The following is a 24870-nucleotide window of genomic DNA, read 5'->3' on the forward strand; positions in this document are numbered from 1 at the left end:
TTTGCTTGTAATGCAGGGCACAACGTTTGCTAATAAGCTTCAGATACGGCTATGTAATGTTTCTTTAGACTTATCATCATTAGAATCCAGGCACACAAGAACAATACAATCTACAATACACGTGGTAATGCTCTATGATTTCTCGAGCTAGTTTCTTCTTCATATTGCCGAGTGCTTGCTGGGCTCCAGCAGGAGATCGAACGATGTGAGGGAGTAAGGGCTCACTGACACGCCCATCTGCTGCTTGGCGTCGGCCACCGGGCTCAACACCGGCGCCACCTGCAGAATTCCAGCAGCACGGTTGCAGAGTCAGCAAACACCAGAGGAAACAGCTACAGGGAGCAATTTACCACCATGATCAGCTCAGCCAGTGTGGTGGTGTGGTGCTGACCTTTTCTGGCTGTTCGAAGGAGTTCTCGTCGAGTGGCGCGCCGGATGTTAGCACCGTCTTCTTCGAGCCGGAGCTCTTGATGCCGCTCTCCAGACCCGTCACCGTTATGTTGAGATCCACGGCTTTGCTGCCGAAGTTCACGACCTGCGGAAAGATTGTTGTGTTTGGTCATTTTTGTCTTGTAATAAGGTTGGTCAGCAGAGTTTTCTGACTGAAATTTGGAAGAACAAAATGGGAGCACCTTTATTTTCAGGTAAGTGCTCTTGTCTTTAGGACTCTGCCACGTAATGGCAGATGCAACCATCTGATCGTAGTTGGAGACTTGCATGGTTGTGGGGTGAAAGGTGGCGCCGCTCGAGTCCTTGAAGAAGTGTAGCATCCAGTAGTTTGGGCATCCGTAGTGCTGCCATGAGTTGAACACAATGGCATCTGGGCTCCACCTGTGAAGCACATTTTCGTGTGTATGTGTTGGTTATCCAAATACATGACGATCGAGACTTGCAAACCATACCAAAATCTGAAACAATGCTAAGATGTTGAATCTTTACTTGCGATCGTTGTCATTTACAAACAGCGGTGCGCAGCTTGCCATCTCGACCACATCACTGCAGTAAAACAATGCGCAAAACATCAAAGTTCGCAATCAACCAGTAATGCAGACGCCAGAAAGCCCAGACTGATGCTGGAAAGGCTAGGCATTTGCCACTATCATTCATTTGATGTCAAAAGCTCTGCTTCTCAGTGCAGTCTTAACTTTTAAATTAGTAAGAGTGAGACAGAAAACATGTCAATGATGGAAAAAAGAAACTGATAAGAGCATATAATAACCTGTTCTTCTCTAATCCAACGAGAAATGCAGCTTCTGCAAGTGCTGCTACCAGTGTTCCTTTGCCAGCGTCGTTTCCAGTCACGGCGTACTCGCTAACAATGGCCTACAGATTGACAGTGCTTCCCCAAGTCATTTCCAGCTAAGGCACAGAAAATTGCAGATGTAGTGATAGCATTTGAAGTTTGAAAAAAATACTACGTACCTTCGGTCCGCTGCGTGGTGTGTTGTCAAACATACTGGTTCTGGAAAACATATTAGCAGAAGATGCATAGACCTGCAGCAGAGATGAAGTTTTATCAACCATTAAAGATTAATTTGTTATAATGAACATAACACAGAGACCTTACATGAACATCATACAGATCGGCAGGGTTGGATGCCGAAATAGTTGACTTATCACAGCTTGATATAATGTTGATGTCAGGGTATGCAGCTTTAATCGCAGAATAGAACTTTTGGTAATTCCCTAGTAAGCAAAGTAAAAAGGTAGTATGAGCTTTCCTGCTTTATCCATAACAGAAGAAAAAGGAATATGCAAAATCTTTGTGCATCCCTTCACTAAGTAGAGAAGCAAGGTTGCGGATCATGCCTAAACATTCTGAATCATGACATACATAGAAAGCTCTTATCCACAAACATTCTGAATCATGTACAGATTTGTGAACCTAGGAAAGAAGGATATAAAACTGTACTACAAACCTCTGTAGTAGAGCATCCAGCATTCTTGATTCCCTATTGAAACATAATCAAGCTTAAAAGGTTGTTGATGTCCCATTGCCGCACGAACTGAACCCCATGTAGTGTTGACCCCTCCCCTTGCGAACTCGATGCCATCAACAACATCCTGGAATACTACAAGCATGAAAATGCAGGGAAGGCCAAGAAGGTGGTAGCAATACTGGTACAGAAATTTATAAATTTTATTAATGTGGAAAAAGTGTTGAATTAAGACCAATAAAAGAAACTACATGCTGCCTCAGAACGTTTAGCAACTAAAATTCTTTTTCTTGGCATCAACATGAAGATGGGTTTCATAATTGAGAACAATGTGTGTCGTAATATATTTTATGGTAGCAACCGAACCAAGGATGCTTCTGACAAGTTTAATCGCAATATAAATCATTTGGTTTGCACACACACCTGCTACAAAAATTAGGTTTATTTATTCTTAAAATCTTCAGCCTATTTTGTAAACCGGTTCTGTTTTGTACTTTTTATGTCTTGTAGTCACATTTCCTCGTAGAACAAGTTCATGTTGCCAACTGTTTGCGAGGTTGGACATCACATGTTGTTTTCAAATAACAGAGGAGATCACGTATGCCATGAAACTAAACCAGAGATTTCATTTTGCGCATTAGGTTGTCCAGTCAGATTTCTCTCCTTTTATCAACTGATTGACAATATAATCTTGAAGAACATACCTTCACCAGAGATGCAATTATTGCAGTAGGAACTTCTTCGTTAATGCTTGCTCCTGCAGTACCGACAAGCATTTCGTAAGACAGATCAAGTGTTTGCTAGAAGCCGTACATACGTAGACTGAACATACCATCATTCACCACCCAAACAGGGGAAGCACCAAGGTCTTCAGCTAACTGCAGTAAATAAATATCAATATCAACTTATGAAATATACACATTGGAGAAATTTTAGTGTTTTAAAGTCAAAGAGTGTGTCTGTGTTCCATTTACCTGAAGGAACTCAAAGAATCCGAGTCCGTCGTCAGTCCAGTATCCCCAGGCATCATTGACATGGCCAGGTCTTTCCTCCCATGGACCCACAGTTTCGCCCCAATGAAACGCATTTCTTAGATATTGTCCCATGGCATAGTTACCGCCTAAACAACATTTTATTTATATCATCAAAATCATGTAATGATATAACTTAACCTTGGATGTAACAACTGTAAATACGATAGACCTGGAAACTTGAGAAACTGGGGCTTTAAATTGGCCAACATGGAAGCAAGATCCTTCCGAAAACCATGTCCCTATGAAGAAAACATATAATAAATAAAAGCTCAAATACGGTACAGGTAAAAACATACATTCATTGCTTTCTTCAACAGAAAGAAAATCAGAAGAAAAAGAAAAAGGAAATCTCATCAAAAGGAAGAGAAACAAGCACAAAGAAGGCTTACCATGTAAGTGTCCGATGGCATAACCGACACTTGATCGAGCCAGACCACTCCAGTTTTAGTGGTTGTAATTTGAAGCCTTGAATTAGTGTTGTTTTGGCTGGAATACAAACGAAACTGTATCTTTGTCCAGTTGGTGAATTGTTTCTTGCCGCCCCTGAAAGCACCAGGGGAATCCAGGTTATAAATATGCAAACAATAATGCAGCATTTCTGATAAACTGATGACAGCATAACATTACGTGATGGTGCGAGAAGCGAGTTTGTGCAGACCGTCAGAGCTTGTCAAAGAAATGGTCAAGGAAACTGCATCTGAAGACCTAATGTGCAGGCTCACCTTATAACCCTTCCTTCTTTCAATGTTCTGGAAAGAGGAAAGCAATATGAGGCAAACTTGTAAAGAGTTCCATTTCATTTAAAAGGATAATAATGCATTTCAAACCAAACTGAAACTGCCACACACGTTCCGTGATACTATTGACTGAATATGTTGTATTTCTTTCGAAAACATTTCAACATATTATATGTGCAGACATATGAACAAAAGAAATACCATACCATGCCCCAGTAACCAGGATTGTAGACCCCAACGCCTCCGGATGGACAGACATTAGTTCCTTTAGAACCACAAAGAACTTCCATTCGGAGTGCGACCGGGTTACGTTCGAAACAAGATGTCCGATCGGTTCCCACGATGATGCTTGATTCATTTCCAATTATGAACCATGGTTCGATGTTTGATGGTGTATTAGGCCCACCGGCCTCAAAACCTGGAAGTAATTTTGTAAGAGTATACACAACACTGAGCAAGAAAAAAATGAAAGTGCAGAATTGACCCTTGACTCATCAACACATATCCTGACCTTCTGCACACCATCCTCTGGTAGAAGTGTGCATCTACAATAGCCTATATTGTACCTGATAACTATGATATGTATTTCCTTACCTCTGTTGCTCACAAGCTCTGCCCACAACCCACCAGCACCAGCATGGTTGATCTCCTGCAGATAAAACCAAAATATGATTTGAGTTATTAATTGTTGCTGAGGTTATCATCTTTGCAGCAAAATCAAAACCAAAATTTCAAGATCCAATTTTTTCTTGAACTGAGACAAACTGCGACAGAGCTGCACTCTGTCATCCTATGAGATTCAGCTAACCAATATAGCTGCATATATAGTTTAAACTGTAACCAAACAAAATGGCCTTACTGAATGAGAGAAAATTTTATGCAAAGTTTTACCAGGTGGCTGGTACAAACTCGAACAAATAGCGCAAAAGTTTTCAGCAATCGCAGTTTGACAAGCAATTTAATTTACCAAGAGACTCTTATTCTCACCTCAAAAAAGATGCCGAACATCTTGTCAGGCATCTTCCTCGCAGTCTGCGGCGAGGCGTCCACGCTCAGCTGCCCGGCCTGACCCGCCACGAACCTAACAGAGGACGATGCCCAGCACAAGGCACACACCACTGCCAGCACACAACGCAACCGGTGACCGGCATGCGCCCTCGGCACAGCCATTGTGCTCATCTGAACTGAACCCGCAGCTCAAATCAAAGAACAGAGTACTGAATCCACAGTCTACCCATATATATATAGCACGGGCTATGGCTAGAAGCGTACTGCGTCAAGTAACCAGCAATTTGAGCAAAAGTAGTCCCACGAGTGGAAGCAAAGCTAGCCGAGAAGGCATCCAATGGACGAGGGACGAAGATGGGCGCGGATGGGGACGTACGTCAGTATTCTGTTTGAAGCTTTACTCCTCCGTTTCTGCACATCACATCGCGGGGAAGCAAGAAGCAACCAAGTACGTGCTCTCATTTCCGTTGATGAATCAGTGGCAGCTACTCTTGCTCATGAAGATTATTATCCGCAAGTGCTCACACTGGAGGCGAAGTCTGCAGAAATAGAAATGGTGGCGGAAAATAAACAGAGACAGTGGCTCGGTGCGTTCTTGAGTACAGTTGAAGCCAAAGCAAAGAATATAAACTTGGAATAGTGGCCTCGGCTAATTGGGGAGATTTTTTGTCCAAAAGGACCCTCTGGCCAATAGAATTGCCAAAAAAGACTACCCGTGGATATATTTGACAAAAAGGACCCCCTGCGCCGTGGCGGCAGGCGCGGCAGGCGACACGTGCCACCTGCCGCCACGCCAGGAGGCGGCGGGCCCTGCCGCCACAGCAGGAGGCGGCCTCTCGTGGTATAACGGATTAGGTATAGTGGCAGTAGTCGGGATGTAACGGGCCAGGTTTGTGGGCCACGCCGCCACCGGGTGAGGCGGCCTCTGCTGCCCATGTCGCCCGCAGGCAGACAAAAACAGCTGCACGGAAGGCGAGGCGCAGGCCCGGCCGCCACCGCAGCTGGCGGCAGCGGTAGTGATGGCGCTCATTCCCATGCTTTCGGAAATTGCTGCTGCAGCTGAGGTGACAGCACCCAAGAGCGTGATTTCCGCATTGTTTTGCTTTCTGCAGCAGAGGTGACACTGATGCTTTGTAATTTGGAATCAGATTCCCGCCTGCGTGATTTCCGCTTCCTGCCGCACACCCGAGAGCGTTGTAGTTGCTGCGTGCGATGAGACACTGCGATGCTGGAATCCGAGGCTACGGTAGGTGAGTTCTAGCTCGTTCTGCCGACAATACAGTGCTCCTCTTCTTTATATATGCACAACCGTGGCTGCGCATACACTCTCTCGAATATCTCTGGTTGCCTTTACTGCCTCTCTGCTCTCTCTAAGTCTACAAGAATACACAGAAGAAAATACTTGGTAGCCACTTTCACTCGTGATTTTGGCCGATTTAGAGTTAGTTTTCGAAGATGGTGAAGTTGAAGAAAAGATAGATTAAGGTAAGATCTATCCATTTTTGTTGGTTTTGTTCGCATGCGTGATGTTTTTGTTCTGTTTGATTAGTTCTTAAGTGTGTATTCTATGTTGTTTTAGGCATTATTTCAGCACTTGGAGGAGTCATTTGGAGTTTTTGGAGTAGGATTTGCCGTGCTAAGTGAAGTACGAAGGGGGAGATCAAGGTATGAGCTTCGCAATACATGGTTTTTTTGTGCATGCACAGTGGTAATTAGTTAGTCATTTAGCTCGTCATTAGCTATGTGATGCTAGTGCTTAGAGGTTAGGAAAAAATTCAGACGATAGATACAACATTTAAACTTCTTTTTTGATAAGAGTAGGTTGAAGATATTGTATCAATGTTAGCTGCGTCCATTTGTATTGACATGTGAGAAGCTCTTAATACGGCAATTAAGAAAAAATTGCACTGTAATTGTTCATTGCATGTGGTATGTTCTTTCATGTGGTATGTTTATTAATAAGTCTATGGTTAGGAAACCGTAGGTCTACGTTGTTATGTCGCAATAATCTAAATTTTATATGTTAAGATTAGGTGCTAATGTACTTAATGATGTATGTAATTAGGTAAAATAATTCATCTTAGTAGCAAACAAGGAGGAGATGACGTGATTGAAGAAATTGTGTTACCATCTTCGCTGTCCCTTTTGAGGTGATGACCATATACATGCAAGTGCTATTTTCATACTTTTGATAGCAGAAAGAAAAATCCGTGTGTAATATTGATGTTCATGTGATAATAGGTTGACTCCATTCATATGTTACTGGTGACGGATATTTATTCGAACTATTTGGACGCTTAATTGCATTCGCAAGCACATCCATATTGGAGCTAAGGTATAAAATGACGCCGTAATTTTGTTAATATTTTTTATATTGATGTACTATTGTTAAAAATGTGCATGCCGCTGCAAATATTATTATTTGTAAATAAATGAATTTTATCGTATGATATGAAAAACATTATATAAAGCCGGAAGAAATTAAATATTTTACTCATATGATATTAAAATGTTATTATCGTAATATTATGTTTAGTGGTTATTTCGATAGCGAGTACTTACCCTCAGTTTTGTCATAACCTGTTGTAAGAAAATTATGTAGAAAACCATTTTTTACTAATAGTCGTTTTTCCAAAAGCTAAGTTTTTGCATGTTACGAGAACCATTTTAGGATATTTTTGGGGTAGTTAGAGAAAAGCAAACAGAGTTTTAGTTTGTTACGCTCGTAGACGAGTTTGAGAAAAAATAGATCTTTAAATACCCGTTAACCAAACAACCCCTTAAAGTCTAAGCAAATGATTCTAAAAACAAACCGAATATTTATAACGAAAATACAGTTATTATTTTAGTCGTAAGATATGTAAATGTTGTCATCGTTACTATATGTTCAGTTACTAATTATTTGAAATGTAAACATGTATGTTGGTTAGGTACTATGGAAAATTTAGTAGTGTACTATGGAAACGTCTTACGCAACGGTCCTTTCGGGGTGGATGTGTCCTTGTGCGAGTCAACTACAGTTGTAGTGAGAGACATGGTCAACGTGGGTTACGCAGCTGTTAGAAGGTGCATCCAAGCGGTGTTTGGCCCAGGGATGCAGGGAAAAAAATGACAATGGAGGCCTTTGTCGTTGATGGAGGAAATGATGGGACAGTTGCCCGTTGGGGTTTGCGGCCTGTCACAGGTGATCGTGTTGGGGAATGTAGCAGAAATTCAAAATTTTCTACGCATCACCAAGATCAATCTATGGAGTAATCTAACACCGAGGGGAAGGGGAGTGCATCTTCATACCCTTGAAGATCGCGATGCGGAAGCGTTGCAAGAACGCGGATGAAGGAGTCGTACTCGTAGCGATTCAGATCGCGGTTGATTCCGATCTAAGCGCTGAACCACGGCGCCTCCGCGTTCAACACACGTGCAGCCCGGTGACGTCTCCCACGCCTTGATCCAACAAGGAGAGAGGGAGAGGTTGGGGAAGACTCCGTCCAGCAGCAGCACAACGGCATGGTGGTGATGGAGGAGCGTGGCACTCCAGCAGGGCTTCGCCAAGCACTGCGAGAGACGAGGAGGGAGAGGGGTAGGGCTGCGCCAAGAGAGAGATGTTCTCGTGTGTATGGCAGCCCCAAAACCCCCACTATATATAGGGGAGGGGGAGGGGCTGCGCCCCCATCTAGGGTTCCCCCCCAAGGGGTGCGGCCAGCCCTAGATGGGAGTTGGAGGGCCGGCCAAGGGGGGACACAGGGGGGCGCACCACTAGGTGGGCCTTAGGCCCATCTGAGCCTAGGGTTTCCCCCTTCCCCCTTCCCTGCGCCTTGGGCCCCTTGTGGGAGGCGCACCAGCCCACCTAGGGGCTGGTCCCTTCCCACACTTGGCCCACGCAGCCCTCTGGGGCCGGTGGCCCCACCTGGTGGACCCCCGGGACCCTCCCGGTGGTCCCGGTACGTTACCGATAGCACCCGAAACTTTTCCGGTGACCAAACCAGGACTTCCCATATATAAATCTTTACCTCCGGACCATTCCGGAACTCCTCGTGACGTCCGGGATCTCATCCAGGACTCCGAACAACATTCGGTAACCACGTATATCTATTCCCTATAACCCTAGCGTCATCGAACCTTAAGTGTGTAGACCCTACGGGTTCGGGAACCATGCAGACATGACCGAGACGTTCTCCGGCCAATAACCAACAGCGGGATCTGGATACCCATGTTGGCTCCCACATGTTCCACGATGATCTCATCGGATGAACCACGATGTCGGGGATTCAATCAATCCCGTATACAATTCCCTTTGTCAATCGGTATGTTACTTGCCCGAGATTCGATCGTCGGTATCCCGATACCTTGTTCAATCTCGTTACCGGCAAGTCTCTTTACTCGTTCCGTAACACAACATCCGGTGATCAACTCCTTGGTCACATTGTGCACATAATGATGATGTCCTACCGAGTGGGCCCAGAGATACCTCTCCGTTTACACGGAGTGACAAATCCCAGTCTCGATTCGTGCCAACCCAACAGACACTTTCGGAGATACCTGTAGTGCACCTTTATGGCCACCCAGTTACGTTGTGACGTTTGGTACACCCAAAGCATTCCTACGGTATCCGGGGGTTGCACAATCTCATGGTCTAAGGAAATGATACTTGACATTAGAAAAGCTCTTAGCAAACGAACTACACGATCTTGTGCTAGGCTTAGGATTGGGTCTTGTCCATCACATCATTCTCCTAATGATGTGATCCCGTTATCAACGACATCCAATGTCCATGGTCAGGAAACCGTAACCATCTATTGATCAACGAGCTAGTCAACTAGAGGCTTGCTAGGGACATGGTGTTGTCTATGTATCCACACATGTATTTGAGTTTCCTATCAATACAATTTTAGCATGGATAATAAACGATTATCATGAACAAGGAAATATAATAATAACCAATTTATTATTGCCTCTAGGGCATATTTCCAACAGTCTCCCACTTGCACTAGAGTCAATAATTTAGTTCACATCACCATGTGATTAACACTCACAGGTCACATCACCATGTGACTAACATCCAAAGAGTTTACTAGAGTCAACAATCTAGTTCACATCACTATGTGATTAACACTCAATGAGTTCTGGTTTGATCATGTTATGCTTGTGAGAGAGGTTGTAGTCAACGGGTCTGAACCTTTCAGATCCGTGTGTGCTTTACGAATATCTATGTCATCTTGTGGATGCAGCTACCACGCGCTACTTGGAGCCATTTCAAATAACTGCTCTACTATACGAATCCGGTTTACTACTCAGAGTCATCCGGATTAGTGTCAAAGTTTGCATCGACGTAACCCTTTACGACGAACTCCTTTTCACCTCCATAATCGAGAAAATTTCCTTAGTCCACTAGATACTAAGGATAAGTTCGACCACTGTTATGTGATCCATTCCAGGATCATTATAGTACCCCTTGACTAACTCATAGCAAGGCACACTTCATGTGCGGTACACATCATAGCATACTGTAGAGCCTACGTCTTAAGCATAGGGGACGACCTTCGTCCTTTCTCTCTCTTCTGCCGTGGTCAAGCTTTGAGTCTTACTCAATACTCACACCTTGTAACACAGCCAAGAACTCCTTCTTCGCTGGTCTATTTTGAACTCCTTCAAAATCTTGTCACGGTATGTTTTCATTTGAAAGTACTATTAAGCGGTTCTTGATCTATCCTTATAGATCTTGATGCTCAATGTTCAAGTAGCTTAATCCAGGTTTTCCATTGAAAAACACTTTTCAAATAACCCTGTATGCTTTCCAGAAATTCTACATCATCTCTGATCAACAATATGTCAACAACATATACTCATCAGAAATTCTATACTGCTCCCACTCACTTCTTTGGAACTACAAGTTTCTCATAAACTTTGTATAAACCCAAAATCTTTGATCATCTCATCAAAGCGTTCATTCCAACTCCGAGATGCTTACTCCAGTCCTTAGAAGGATTGCTGGAGCTTTGCATACTTTTTAGCATCTTTTAGGATTGACAAAACCATCTGGTTGTATCACATACAACCTTTCCTCAAAAAGTCGTCGAGGAAACAATGTTTTGTCTTCCTATCTGCAAGATTTCATAAACAATGCAGTAAGTGCTAATACAATTCCAACAGACTCTTAGCATCGCTACGAGTGAGAAAGTCTCATCGTAGTCAACTCCTTGAACTTGTCAGAAAACATCTTAACGACAAGCCGAGCTTTCTTAATGGTGACACTTACCATCATTGTCTGTCTTCCTTTTAAAATCCATCTGCACCCAACAGCCTTACGACCATCAAGTATTTCTTCCAAAGTCTATACTTTGCTTTTATACATGGATCCTCTCTCGGATTTCATGGCCTCGAGCCATTCGTCGGAATCCGGGCCCACCATCGCTTCTCCACAGCTCATAGGTTCATCGTTGTCCAACAACATGACTTCCAAGACAGGATTACGTACCGCTCTGAAGTAGTGCGCATCCTTGTCGTCCTATGAGGTTTGGTAGTGACTTGATCCGAAGTTTCATGATCACTATCATAAGCTTCCACTTCAATTGGTATAGCTGCCACAGGAACAGCTTCCTGTGCCCTGCTACACACTAGTTGAAGTGACGGTTCAATAACCTCATCAAGTCTCCACCATCCTCCCACTCAATTCTTTCGAGAGAAACTTTTCTCGAGAAAGGACCTGTTTCTAGAAGCAATCACTTTTGCTTCCAGATCTGAAATAGGAGGTATACCCAACTGTTTTGGGTATTCTATGAAGATGCATTTATCCGCTTTGGGTTTGAGCTTATCAGCCTGAAACTTTTTCACATAAGCATCGCAGCCCCAAACTTTTAAGAAACGACAACTTAGGTTTCTCTAAACGGTGTCGTCTCAACGGAATTGCGTGGTGCCCCTTTTAAAGTGAATGCAGTTGTCTCTAATGCCTAACCCATAAACGATAGTGGTAATTCGATAAGAGACATCATGGTATGCACCATATCCAATAGGGTGCAGTTATGATGTTCGGACACACCATCACACTATGGTGTTCCAGGCGGTATTAATTGTGAAACACTTTCCACAATGTCTTAATTGTGTGCCAAACTCGTAACTCAGATATCTCTATGATCATATCATAGACATTTTATCCTCTTGTCACGACGATTTTCAACTTCACTCTGAAATTACTTGAACCTTTCAATAATTCAGACTTGTGTTTCATCAAGTAAATATTCTCAGCATCTACTCAAATCATCTGTGAAGTAAGAACATGTCGATATCCACTGCGTGCCTCAGCACACATTGGACTGCACATCAAATGTATTACTTCCAACAAGTTGCTCTCTTGTTCCATCTTACTGAAAACGAGGCCTTTCAGTCATCTTGCCCATGTGGTATGATTTGCATGTCTCAAGTGATTCAAAATCAAGTGAGTCCAAACGATCCATCTGCATGGAGTTTCTTCATGCATATATACCAATAGACATGGTTTGCATGTCTCAATCTTCTCAAAAACGAGTGAGTCCAAAGATCCATCTACATGGAGCTTCTTCATGCGTTCTATACCAATATGACTCAAATGGCAGTGCCACAAGTATGTGGTACTATCATTACTATTTTATATCTTTTGGCACGAACATGTGTATCACTGCGATCGAGATTCATTTTAGGTGCAAGACCATTGAAGGTATTATTCAAATAAACAGAGTAACCATTATTCTCCTTAAATGAATAACCGTATTGCGATAAACATAATCCAATCATGTTTATGCTCAACGCAAACACCAAATAACAATTATTTAGGTTTAACACCAATCTCGATGGTAGAGGGAGCATGCGATGCTTGATCACATCAACCTTGGAAACACTTCCAACACATATCGTCATCTCACCTTTAGCTAGTCTCCGTTTATTCCGCAGCTTTTATTTCGAGTTACTAACACTTAGCAACCGAACCGGTATCTAATACCCTGGTGCTGCTAGGAGTACTAGTAAAGTACACATTCATATAATGTATATCCAATATACTTCTGTCGACCTTGCCTGCCTTCTCATCTACCAAGTATCTTAGGTAGTTCTGCTTCAGTGACCGTTCCCCTCGTTACAGAAGCACTTAGTCTCGGGTTTGGGTTCAACCTTGGGATTCTTCACTAGAGCAGCAAATGATTTGCTGTTTCATGAAGTATCCCTTTTGCCCTTGCCCTTCTAGAAACTAGTGGTTTTACTAACCATCAACAATTGATGCTCCTTCTTGATTTCTATTTTCGCGGTGTCAAACATCGCGAGTTGCTCAAGGATCATCATGTCTATCCCTGATATGTTATAGTTCATCGCGAAGCTCTAATAGCTTGGTGGCAGTGACTATGGAGAACCATCACTATCTCATCTGGAAGATTAACTCCCACTCGATCAAGTGATTGTAGTACTCAGACAATCTGAGCACATGCTCAACGATTGAGCTTTTCTCCCTTAGTTTGCAGGCTTAAGAAACTTGTCAGAGGTCTCATACCTCTTGACGTGGGCACTAGTCTGAAATCCCAATTTCAGTCTTCGGAACATCTCATATGTTCTGCGACGTTTCAAAACCGTCTTATCGCCACAATTTTAAACTGTTAGCATCACACACTGAACTATCACGTAGTCATCAAAACGTGTACGTCAGATGTTTCGTAACATCTACAGACGACGCTGAGGTTCAGCACACCGAGCGGTGCATTAAGGACATAAGCCTTCTGTGCAGCAATGAGGACAATCCTTAGTTTACGGACCCAGTCCGCATAATTGCTACTATCAACTTTCAACTAAATTTTCTCTAGGAACATATCTTAAACAGTAGAACTAAAGCGTAAGCTATGACATAATTCGCAAAGACCTTTTGACTATGTTCATGATAATTAAGTTCATCTGATTATTTAATGAACTCCCACTCAGATAGACATCCCTCTAGTCATCTAAGTGATACATGATCTGAGTCAAACTAGGCCGTGTCCGATCATCACGTGAGACGGACTAGTCATCATCGGTGAACATCTCCATGTTGATCGCATCTACTATACGACTCATGTTCGACCTTTCGATCTCTTGTGTTCCGAGGCCATGTCTGTACATGCTAGGCTCGTCAAGTCAACCTAAGTGTTTCGCATGTGTTTCGAGGCCATGTCTGTACATGCTAGGCTCGTCAACACCCGTTGTATTCGAACGTTAGAATCTATCACACCCGATCATCACGTGGTGCTTCGAAACAACGAACCTTTGCAACGGTGCACAGTTAGGGGGAACACGTCTCTTGAAATTTTAGTGAGGGATCATCTTATTTATGCTACCGTCGTTCTAAGCAAATAAGATGTAAACATGACAAACATCACATGCAAATCATAAAGTGACATGATATGGACAATATCATCTTGCGCCTTTTGATCTCCATCTTCGAGGCACGGCATGATCACCTTCGTCACCGGCATGACACCATGATCTCCATCATCATGATCTCCATCATTGTGTCTTCATGAAGTTGTCTCGCCAACTATTACTTCTACTACTATGGCTAACGGTTAGCAATAAAGTAAAGTAATTACATGGCATTTTCATTGACACGCAGGTCATACAATAAATTAGGACAACTCCTATGGCTCCTGCCGGTTGTCATACTCATCGACATGCAAGTCGTGATTCCTATTAAAAGAACATGATCAATCTCATACATCACATATATCATTCATCACATCCTTTTGGCCATATCACATCACATAGCATACCCTGCAAAAACAAGTTAGACGTCCTCTAATTGTTGTTGCATGTTTTACGTGGCTGCTATGGGATTCTAGCAAGAACGTTTCTTACTACGCAAAAGCCACAACGTGATATGCCAATTTCTATTTACCCTTCATAAGGACCATTTTCATCGAATCCGATCCGACTAAAGTGGGAGAGACAGACACCCGCTAGCCACCTTATGCAACTAGTGCATGTCAGTCGGTGGAACCTGTCTCACGTAAGTGTACGTGTAAGGTCGGTCCGGGCCGCTTCATCCCACGATGCCGCCAAATCAAGATAAGACTAGTAACGGCAAGTAAATTGACAAAATCGACGCCCACAACTACTTTGTGTTCTACTCGTGCATAGAAACTACGCATAGACCTAGCTCATGATGCCACTGTTGGGGAACGTAGCAGAAATTCAAAATTTTCTACGCATCACCAAGATCAATCTATGGAGTAATCTAGCACCGAGGGGAAGGGGAGTGCATCTTCATACCCTTGAAGATCGCGATGCGGAAGCGTTGCAAGAATGCGGATGAAGGAGTCGTACTCGTAGCGATTCAGATCGCGGTTGATTCCGATCTAAGCGCCGAACCACGGCGCCTCCGCGTTCAACACACGTGCAGCCCGGTGACGTCTCCCACGCCTTGATCCAGCAAGGAGAGAGGGAGAGGTTGGGGAAGACTCCATCCAGCAGAAGCACAACGACATGGTGGTGATGGAGGAGCGTGGCACTCCAGCAGGGCTTCGCCAAGCACTGCGAGAGACGAGGAGGGAGAGGGGTAGGGCTATGCCAAGAGAGAGATGTTCTCGTGTGTATGGCAGCCCCAAAACCCCCACTATATATAGGGGAGGGGGAGGGGCTGCGCCCCCATCTAGGGTTCCCCCCAAGGGGTGCGGCCAGCCCTAGATGGGAGTTGGAGGGGCGGCCAAGGGGGGAGAGAGGGGGGCGCACCACTAGGTGGGCCTTAGGCCCATCTGAGCCTAGGGTTTCCCCCTTCCCCCTTCCCTGCGCCTTGGGCCCCTTGTGGGAGGCGCACTAGCCCACCTAGGGGCTGGTCCCTTCCCACACTTGGCCCACGCAGCCCTCTGGGGCCGGTGGCCCCACCTGGTGGACCCCCGGGACCCTCCCGGTGGTCCCGGTACGTTACCGATAGCACCCGAAACTTTTCCGGTGACCAAAACAGGACTTCCCATATATAAATCTTTACCTCCGGACCATTCCGGAGCTCCTCGTGACGTCCGGGATCTCATCCGGGACTCCGAACAACATTCGGTAACCACGTATATCTATTCCCTATAACCCTAGCGTCATCGAACCTTAAGTGTGTAGACCCTACGGGTTCGGGAACCATGCAGACATGACCGAGACGTTCTCCGGCCAATAACCAACAGCGGGATCTGGATACCCATGTTGGCTCCCACATGTTCCACGATGATCTCATTGGGTGAACCACGATGTCGGGGATTCAATCAATCCCGTATACAATTCCCTTTGTCAATCGGTATGTTACTTGCCCGAGATTCGATCGTCGGTATCCCGATACCTTGTTCAATCTCGTTACCGGCAAGTCTCTTTACTCGTTCCGTAACACAACATCCCGTGATCAACTCCTTGGTCACATTGTGCACATAATGATGATGTCCTACCGAGTGGGCCCAGAGATACCTCTCCGTTTACACGGAGTGACAAATCCCAGTCTCGATTCGTGCCAACCCAACAGACACTTTCGGAGGTACCTGTAGTGCACCTTTATAGCCACCCAGTTACGTTGTGACGTTTGGTACACCCAAAGCATTCCTACGGTATCCGGGAGTTGCACAATCTCATGGTCTAAGGAAATGATACTTGACATTAGAAAAGCTCTTAGCAAACGAACTACACGATCTTGTGCTAGGCTTAGGATTGGGTCTTGTCCATCACATCATTCTCCTAATGATGTGATCCCGTTATCAACGACATCCAATGTCCATGGTCAGGAAACCGTAACCATCTATTGATCAACGAGCTAGTCAACTAGAGGCTTACTAGGGACATGGTGTTGTCTATGTATCCACACATGTATTCGAGTTTCCTATTAATACAATTTTAGCATGGATAATAAACGATTATCATGAACAAGGAAATATAATAATAACCAATTTATTATTGCCTCTAGGGCATATTTCCAACAGATCGGTCGTGGGGCGTACATGAGGTTTGCAAGCAATCCCAATAACTCAATGTATGGTCAGCCGATGGTGTATGTGGAGTTCATTTCAGTCACTGATGTTGCCGGATGCAGTAGCAGGGGTGGTGAGGTCGAGTTAGGCCGAAATGATTTTTTTAAATTTTGGCTGATGAATACTGTGCAACCATTGCCCATCTTAGACACTGAATTTTTTTCTTTTCGCGCAACCCTTTTCCCTCAATATTTTCCCGCCAACGCTTTCCCTTCATATGTTCCCGCCACCCGTTTCCCGCCAACCCCTTCCCGCCATATCTTCCTGCCACCCGTTTCCCGCCAACCCTTTCCCGCCATACTGCAGTCGTTCTTTCCCGCCATTTTCTCCTCTCTACCTATAAAACCCCCTTCGGACGGAGGTGGATAAGCATTCGAGTGTAGTGTAGTCGAGATGTCCCATTATCCTTTCGATCGTAGTTTTCACCCTGGGATGAGCAGGACTCTTCTGAGGCTAACTACCGATTTCAGGATGGACAATAGGATAGTTCCATGGGACGAACTCACCGGTAGTGACACCATAATGAATGAGTTGGCTCACCAATTACGTAGGTCTGGGTGGCCTGAAAGGACCTATGAGGAGGTACGTAAAGAACTTCTTAGGTTGCATGCAAGATGGAAGAAGGTAGTGGAGCCGAAGAGTGAAACTTTCAGAAGGACTGCAGAAAAGCATCCATTTTTATGGACTGAGGAGAGCGAGGACGAAGATGATATCTTCATGCCGCCGCTTCCGGGTTCTGCATCGTCAAAGGGCAAGAGTTCTGCATCATCTAAGGGCAAGAGTACTGCATCCTCGAAGGGCAAGAGTTCTGCTTCGTCCAAGGGTAAGAGTTCTGCATCCTCGAAGGGCAAGAGTTCTGCATCGACGGAGGATGACGATGATGCCTTCATGTAGTTTTTTAGCTGTATTCCAGTTCTATCATTTAATTCAGATGTACTTGCATTATTAGTTTGTACTCTCTTATTGTAGGGCATTATGTTCTATCTTAATTTCATTCTGTAGTTGTTGCACGATGTTCGATATTAGTGGAGGGAAAGAAAATGCCACTACTTTATTCTAAAACTATATTTTTTTCCATTACGACACGGTTCAACTGAAAATAAGATACATCGTAGAATTGAAATAAAGCTACATTTAACTATTGAAATAAAGCTACATTAAACTGCAGAAATAAAGATACAAATGATTGCGAAATTTAAAATACTACCACAGGAATCTACTGAGTCCAGCGTGGATATTTTCCTTTTCCATCGCCAGCTTCTTCTGCTGCCTTGGCCTCACGAGCCCTTTCTTTTTTTCTCGGCCTCTCCGCCTCACGAGCCTCCTTTCGCTGTCGTTCCTGCTCCTCCATGCGACGAGCCTCTTCCCAGTTTTTCTTTCCTAAATCCTGAAAAAAACGGTGTTGCTCCGCATAATATTCTTTTAACTCTCTCTCTTGCTCTGCTTTCTCCTCAGCTTCTGCCTTCTCGCGTCGCTCTTCCGCATAGAAACTATTCCACGCACGGTGACTTCTTTCACGAATCTCAGTCACTGCCCAAGCCGGCATCTCCGTGTCAATCCAACGATAGTACAAGCACAGAGGCGGAGGAGACTACAACAAGAAACAAGAATGTTATTAAAGAATCTATCAAAATACCAACAATATCTATTTGTGATGGTTAAAGCATACCGGAGGCTTGTCATACTCTGAAATAGCTATGGGTGGATCTTCCTCATAATTGGCGCACATGGAAAACTTCATGCCCAACCAATCTGAAAAATCTGTAACCTCCTTCACCTTGCAAAGATCGCCACACCAACACCGCAGGACTGCCACCCCCGGAGGCAAACTTGCATTCTTCATTTTCCTCGGCCTAATGCTTTGATCCGAGCAAGGCAAATTCATACCGATTGAAAAAATGTGTTACACACTTTGCGCAGTGGCGATTTCGAGGATGGCTGGACGAGAGCATCGGTGTCTCCTTTTATAAGCTCAGACGATAAATGATGGCGAGAAAATTAAGCGAGAAATTTTAGGATCCCTGTAGTGTCGGCACAACAGCTTCCCGCAGCATCGGATTCCCGCAGTGCCGTTGCATCAAGCAATAGCCAGAGCAATTCTCACAGTGCCGTCCCATCCGCTGAGGCAAAAAAAGCTAAAGCAGGACTGATTCCCGGGCGAAAGAAGCTAAAGCAGGGCATCAGCGTGCATTTTCCCGCGCGTGGGAATCACCGTCGTCAGCGTCGCTGTCGCACACGGGAATCAGCCCCGTCAATGTCCCCTTGTCGCTTTTGGCAGAGAGGCCGCCTCACCCGGTGGCGGCATGGCCCGCAGTCACGTCGCGCGTGCAGCAGGGCCTGTCGGCCTGCGAGCGGCAGGAGCACGAGGGGCCGCCTCACCCGGTGGCGGCAGTGCCCACCAGGCTCGCCCTGTTCTGTCCTGGCTCGTGGAACTGCACGAAGGCCGTTATACACCGCGCCGCCGCCTCCTAGCATGGCGGCAGGTGCCACGTGTCGCCTGCCGCCACTGCCCAGGGGGTCTTGTCAATTTCGTCGGGAGGGGGTCTTTTCTGGCAATTCCAATGGATAGGTGGTCTGTTTGACAAAAAATCAATTGGGGAATCCAACAGCTCGATGCAGAAGAGATCTGGCCGAGTGCGAGGCTCTCTAGGGTTGCGGCGACTCACCGGCGTCGGGTCCACGGAGGGTCGGCGAAGCGCTATGCGGGGGGAGCGGCCGGCTCTTCGAGGGGGCATGTGGCGCAGGCGGAAGAGGCGGCGGCCGTCGCCGCCGCATCGCCGTCGTCGGGGAGGCGAGCGTCGGGCGGCTTCGCCACTCGGTTGGGTGTTGCCGTGTCGGGCGTTAAGCTTGGCAGAAACTTGAAAGATTTCATTACCTGATATCTTTTTGCGGGAAAGCTTTGGATTTTTTTCTTTTGAGAATATAAACTTGGAGCTTAAAACTTAAAACTCATCCCAGAGAGGAAAAGCCTACGTAGGATAATGTTTACTATTGCTATCTTCATTCTATCGAGTCAAAAAAATCAAATTAAATTTCTTCAAGTTGAAACTTCTAAAATGCATATCATGAGGGTTTGAGTGAATAGCATAAAACTACCACAATTCGCGTTAGGGTTCCAGAAAACTACCATAAATTTGTTTATGACTGATAATTACCAAAATCGGCGTCGTCTGTCTCAAAAAACCCAAAACACCCATGGCTAAGAAATTAAACCGGTTTATGACAGGTCGGGCCCGCACCTAAACGAACCGTCTATTTGACCGTTCGTTTGACCGTTAACTGACATGTGAGGCCCACATGTCAGTTATCTCTTCCTCCTCCTCCTTCTTCTTCTCTCCCTTATCTCTCTCTCTCTGCCAGCCGGCAAGGAGCAGCAACAACGGCGACCGGCAAAGAATAGCAGCAGGGAGCAGCAGGCACGACCGGCAAGGAGCAGCGTCGTAGCCGGCAAGGAGCAGCCGGCGCGGCCGGCAAGGACTCCACGTGGACCAAGCCCGTCGCCCACCTGGAGGAGCCCCGCCTCCGCGCCGAGGCCGGCGCCGCCACCTCGAGCGGGTGTCGCCATGGAAAACCACCTCGAGCCGGCGCCGACGTCGACTACACCGCCGCCGTGAAGGAGGGCACGGGCCTGACGAGCCCCGTCTCCCCGCCGAGGCCGGCCACACCGCCACCACCTCGAGTTGGCACCACCGTCGATCGGCCCGTCGAGCTTCTCCACCGCCGACCACGCTGCTGCCCACGACCTGGCCGTCGACGCGTCGAGCTGCTCCACCGCGGGCCACGCTGCTTCTCGCGACCTGCCACTGCCGAGTCGCCGGCGCCTCGAGCTGCTCCACCGCCAGCTACGCTGCTGCCGGCGACCTGGACGCTGCAGAGCCGCCGGCGCCATTCCTCATGGCGAATGCGGCTTCTCCCAGGGGCCCGATTGTTTTTTTCAAACTTATAGGGACCCGATTGCTTTTTAAAAAACTTACAGGGACTATCCTGTAAAACAATTAGGCCACATATTTTGAGATATTTTTATTAGAGTGTAAGAGACACTGACATGTGGGCCCCACATGTCAGTTAACGGTCAAACAAACGGTCAAACAGACGGTTTGTTTAGGTGTGGGCCCGACCTGTCATAATCGCGATCAAGTGCAAACCACTCGGTGATTTGGGTTTTTTGTAACAGCCAACACCGATTCTGGTAGTTATCAGTCACAAACAAATTTGTGGTAGTTTTTTGGAACCCTAACACGAATTGGTCGTTTTATGCTATTCACTCTAAGGGTTTAGAACTCTGGTTTTCTATCTTTCATGCAACTAAGAAAATGATTATTCAAAATAATTTGTAATGTTTTTTTATGGAACCTCGTCAGAGTGCTCCTGTGATTTCATTACAAAAAGAGTTAGTCCATGTATACGAAAAACTAGGCAAAAACTATTGAACTACATAATTAATTAGAGGACAACCATGCCAAAACACAAACGACCAATACAAACAACCCCTAACTAAAACCAGGCACCACCACTAAACGCAAACCAACAATCGAGAGCCAAAAAAGACCCAGGGTAGAAATGAAGATGCGCTTCTGCAACATCTGCAAGAAGAAAATGACACCCATTGGCGTCAAACGTCACTGATACCGATCCTCTTCGGGGCAAAGCTTTTGCCCAGAGCGCTGCACACCACCACCCCATTGAACCCCGTGGGAAGGGATCCGGCCACCTCAACAGTTGTCTGTACCTAGAACCAAACAACAAAAGTCTGGTGTCGGGGTGAACTCTTCGATGACGCCTCCAAAGAGGAAAAAGACGACCATGGACGCCTTCGCCACTGGTACCAACCTCCGTCGGCCAAAACTTTCACCTAACCCATAATCCCTCCAGCTTGATGAGACTCTTGGGAGGAGTCTCAGCCACCCAAAACACCAAACTAGCCAAGATACAAAGCCTGGGGTGTTATTGGCATACCACGCAAAACTGAAACAGATAGCCAACTGCCACTCAATGCCTCACCACAACACCACACATGCCACAACACCAAGAGCCAGGCCTTCCTAGAGACCACTGCATCGCCACATACAGAACACACCGACGACGACACAAACCAAACACAGGCACACACCGACCGTCGGAGCACCCACGCCGAGCCCAACCACCATGGCCCCAAAACCCGCGTCTTGGCAAGCCAAAGCAGTCTAGGGCGGATCTTGTAGGGACTCAGTTCCACGACAGTGAATCAACCTCCAGCTGCCACACCGCCGGAGGAAGCTCACCCGCCGCCGCCACAGCCAGGCGCCATCCCGGCCGCTGCACATTGACCCGACCATACTCCGGGCGCCGGTGCTGCCACCTCCGCCTCAGGCCACTGCCTGCGGAGGCCGCACCGAGTCTAACCAACATGTGGCCACCAGCAGCACCGTACCATGCCAGCTTGGGACCGGAACCAGCCGGATCTGGCCCGTGCGGTGACCGGTTGCTTGCTTTGATCCGTCGACCAGTGCAGCGCGGTAGCCAATTTTTTTAACTTTTTTTTCAGTCACAGATGGTCATACATATGAACATCCACTCACCCACTCACCCGTATGAAAACACACACGCACACCCTACCTCTATAAGCACCTCTAAGAGACCAAGTCGACACAATTTAGAAAAATGCGAGCACGAGTGTCGAGTATAGGACTTGAATTCTATTGAGCTGGTTCCACCCCAAATAACCTAACCATCTGAGACAGGCTCAACTCACGGCGGTCGCATCGTGCATGCCACCTCTAGGCATGCCGGCATGGCCCACAGGCCAGTACTGTTGCTGCCTCTTGATGTGGCGGCAGGGGGTGAATCCTATTTAGCGCCGGTTACTACAATTTGTGCAAACCGGCGCCTGCAGACGCGTTAACTGGGCTCGGCCCATTATCTTTCGTTCGCAACCAGGGTTTTCTTCTTCGCTGCAAAAAAACCTAAGCTGACAGCACGGGACCGAACTCGCCATCTCCACCTTCAAGAACATGCGCGACAACCACCAGGCCATTAACCCGCTTGTGCATTGTTACCTCGTTTGTTTCTTTTATTTGTTCGTCAGTTCGTTTTGTTCCTTTTCTTTTTTCTTTTTTTATTTACTTCTTTTCATTTTTATTTTTTATTAAATGTGCGTTTTTTATTATGTGAACTTATTTTCAAAACCGATGAACTTTTTTAAATACAATAAACTTTTTCAAATTGGATATTTTTTTCAAAATCAATGAATTTTTCTTCAAAATTGATGAACTATTTTCATATTCTATGAACTATTTTGAAATTCGATGAACTTTTTTAAAAATTTTGATGATTTTTTTTTCAAATTTGATGAACTTTTTTTCAATTTCGAAGAACCTTTTCAAATTAATGAACTTTTTTCTAAGTCGACCAACTTTTTTCAAAATCAGTGAACTATTGTTTTCAAGTTTGATGAACTTTTTATTAAAAATCGGTGAAAGTTTTTCAAAATCGATGAGGTTTTTCAAAGTTGTGAAGTTTTTTCGATATCGATGAACTTTTTTTTTGAAAATCAGCGATTTTTTTCAGTTTTGTGAACTTTTCTTCCAAAATGAAGAACTTTTTTTTTTCTAAATATCGAATTTTTTCCCAAATAATTCAAAAAAATTAAGTGGTACAATTGATGAATGGTTATGTGCAATAAAATAGAGCTGCGACATTGTTATTAAGGAGTGGCCGCTGTTACTTGCAGCAAACGCCGAGTAGTTCGAGTGGCTGGTTGCACTTGTACGAGACCTCGATGTCGCGAGTTCGAAACCTCTAGGGAGCAGTATTTTGCTTTTTGCGATCGCTGCTCTGCTCGCTTCGTGGGCCAGCCCACTCGCGTCGTCTTCGGGCGTCACGACGCGAATGGGCGCCTGCAGTACAGGAGCTCCCGCGGCAGGGCGCACCGCCGATCCTGGGTCGGGCTCTCCTGCTGGGTTCCCAGCACGCACTATCGTGCAGGGCCAACCAGCGCCCAGCACGTGTCCCCGATGGACCCACCACTTAATAAAACCAGCGTATCTCTCGCGAGTTCGAAACCTCTAGGGAGCAGTATTTTGCTTTTTGCGATCGCTGCTCTGCTCGCTTCGTGGGCCAGCCCACTCGCGTCGTCTTCGGGCGTCACGACGCGAACGGGCGCCTGCAGTACAGGAGCTCCCGCGGCAGGGCGCACCGCCGATCCTGGGTCGGGCTCTCCTGCTGGGTTCCCAGCACGCACTATCGTGCAGGGCCAACCAGCGCCCAGCACGTGTCCCCGATGGACCCACCACTTAATAAAACCAGCGTATCTCTCTAATATCAGTTAGGTTCCAGAAAATCAGGAAAACAACGTGTTTCTCTCTCGCGTTACAACAGATTGCCGCCAAAATCTCTTGCGTGGCTTCATCCTTTCTCCTACCGATCTATTCCATTGTTCATTGTTGCCCCTGGATCACAGGAGAATAGATCAAGATTGATAGAAATTTATTCCTCTGCGTGGATCAACATCTACAGTGTTCTTCAGCATGGACGGAGCTCTTCACAGTTCATTGTCCGGAGGTAATGTTCTTGCACCTGCAATGTACAGATTATCAACACTCTTGATCATACAAAGGTGATAAGATTAAAAGAAACAAACAAAGAGTTGATCTATGACATGCAAATTACTCCTTCAGAAATAGCTCCCCGTACTTCATGGTCCGTAGCCCCGTTTCTTTCAAACACATGCAAATTAATCCTTCGGAATTGCATTATAATTATGTTAGTGCTGATCACTCCTGCGATGTTGCGCACATTATGCATCAGAGTACCACCTAAGTTTATTATAAACTTTACTGCATGAGATTTCTCCTTTGACATATTCTCCTTTTTGCTAACTCTAATGATAGAGAATGTTCTAGCAAAGAAAAGGATCAATATTTTGCTAATGCTCATTGTGTGAATATCGTGTGATTTTCAGGTTTCACTAAAACCAGGGCTCTGAATATCGTGTGATTTTTACTCTGTGTGTCATCCATGAACTAATTAGTATATGATAATTTTTATGTTGTGTAGATCATGAGACCACAAATGTGGGAGAGGCAGGTGGAAATACAAATGATTACTACATCAAAAGGTTAAAACCAGAGATAGGAATGGAATTTGAGAATGATGATATAGCATATGAGTTTTACAATACATATGCAGGACATGT

General features: G+C 45.5%; 1 protein-coding gene across 1 annotated transcript; it reads right to left on the reverse strand.

The window, feature by feature from the left end:
- Positions 1-11: 11 nt before the first annotated feature.
- Positions 12-4963, reverse strand: LOC123048656 (alpha-L-arabinofuranosidase 1). Its single transcript, XM_044471707.1, has 17 exons — positions 4696-4963; positions 4303-4357; positions 3915-4126; positions 3599-3720; positions 3361-3514; positions 3141-3210; positions 2912-3057; positions 2770-2815; positions 2642-2694; positions 1920-2064; positions 1568-1686; positions 1423-1494; positions 1220-1323; positions 940-996; positions 633-831; positions 392-535; positions 12-279 (listed from the first exon to the last, which is right to left on the reverse strand). Exons 1-17 carry the CDS (start codon positions 4885-4887, stop codon positions 160-162), a joined length of 2010 nt encoding a protein of 669 aa, XP_044327642.1. The 5' UTR covers positions 4888-4963; the 3' UTR covers positions 12-159.
- Positions 4964-24870: the final 19907 nt, after the last annotated feature.

Source organism: Triticum aestivum, chromosome 2D (assembly GCF_018294505.1).
Source record: "Triticum aestivum cultivar Chinese Spring chromosome 2D, IWGSC CS RefSeq v2.1, whole genome shotgun sequence".
Classification (NCBI taxonomy): domain Eukaryota; kingdom Viridiplantae; phylum Streptophyta; class Magnoliopsida; order Poales; family Poaceae; genus Triticum; species Triticum aestivum.

Bases quoted from the DNA above. Each gene is read 5' to 3' on its own strand.
- LOC123048656 (XM_044471707.1), bottom strand. From the start codon at position 4,887: ATGAGCACAATGGCTGTGCCGAGGGCGCATGCCGGTCACCGGTTGCGT. The intron at 3,211-3,360 runs GTAAGCCTTCTT...TTTTCTTCATAG, and splicing joins TGCCATCGGACACTTACATG to GGACATGGTTTTCGGAAGGA. The intron at 997-1,219 runs GTTATTATATGC...GTTTTACTGCAG, and splicing joins GTTGGATTAGAGAAGAACAG to TGATGTGGTCGAGATGGCAA.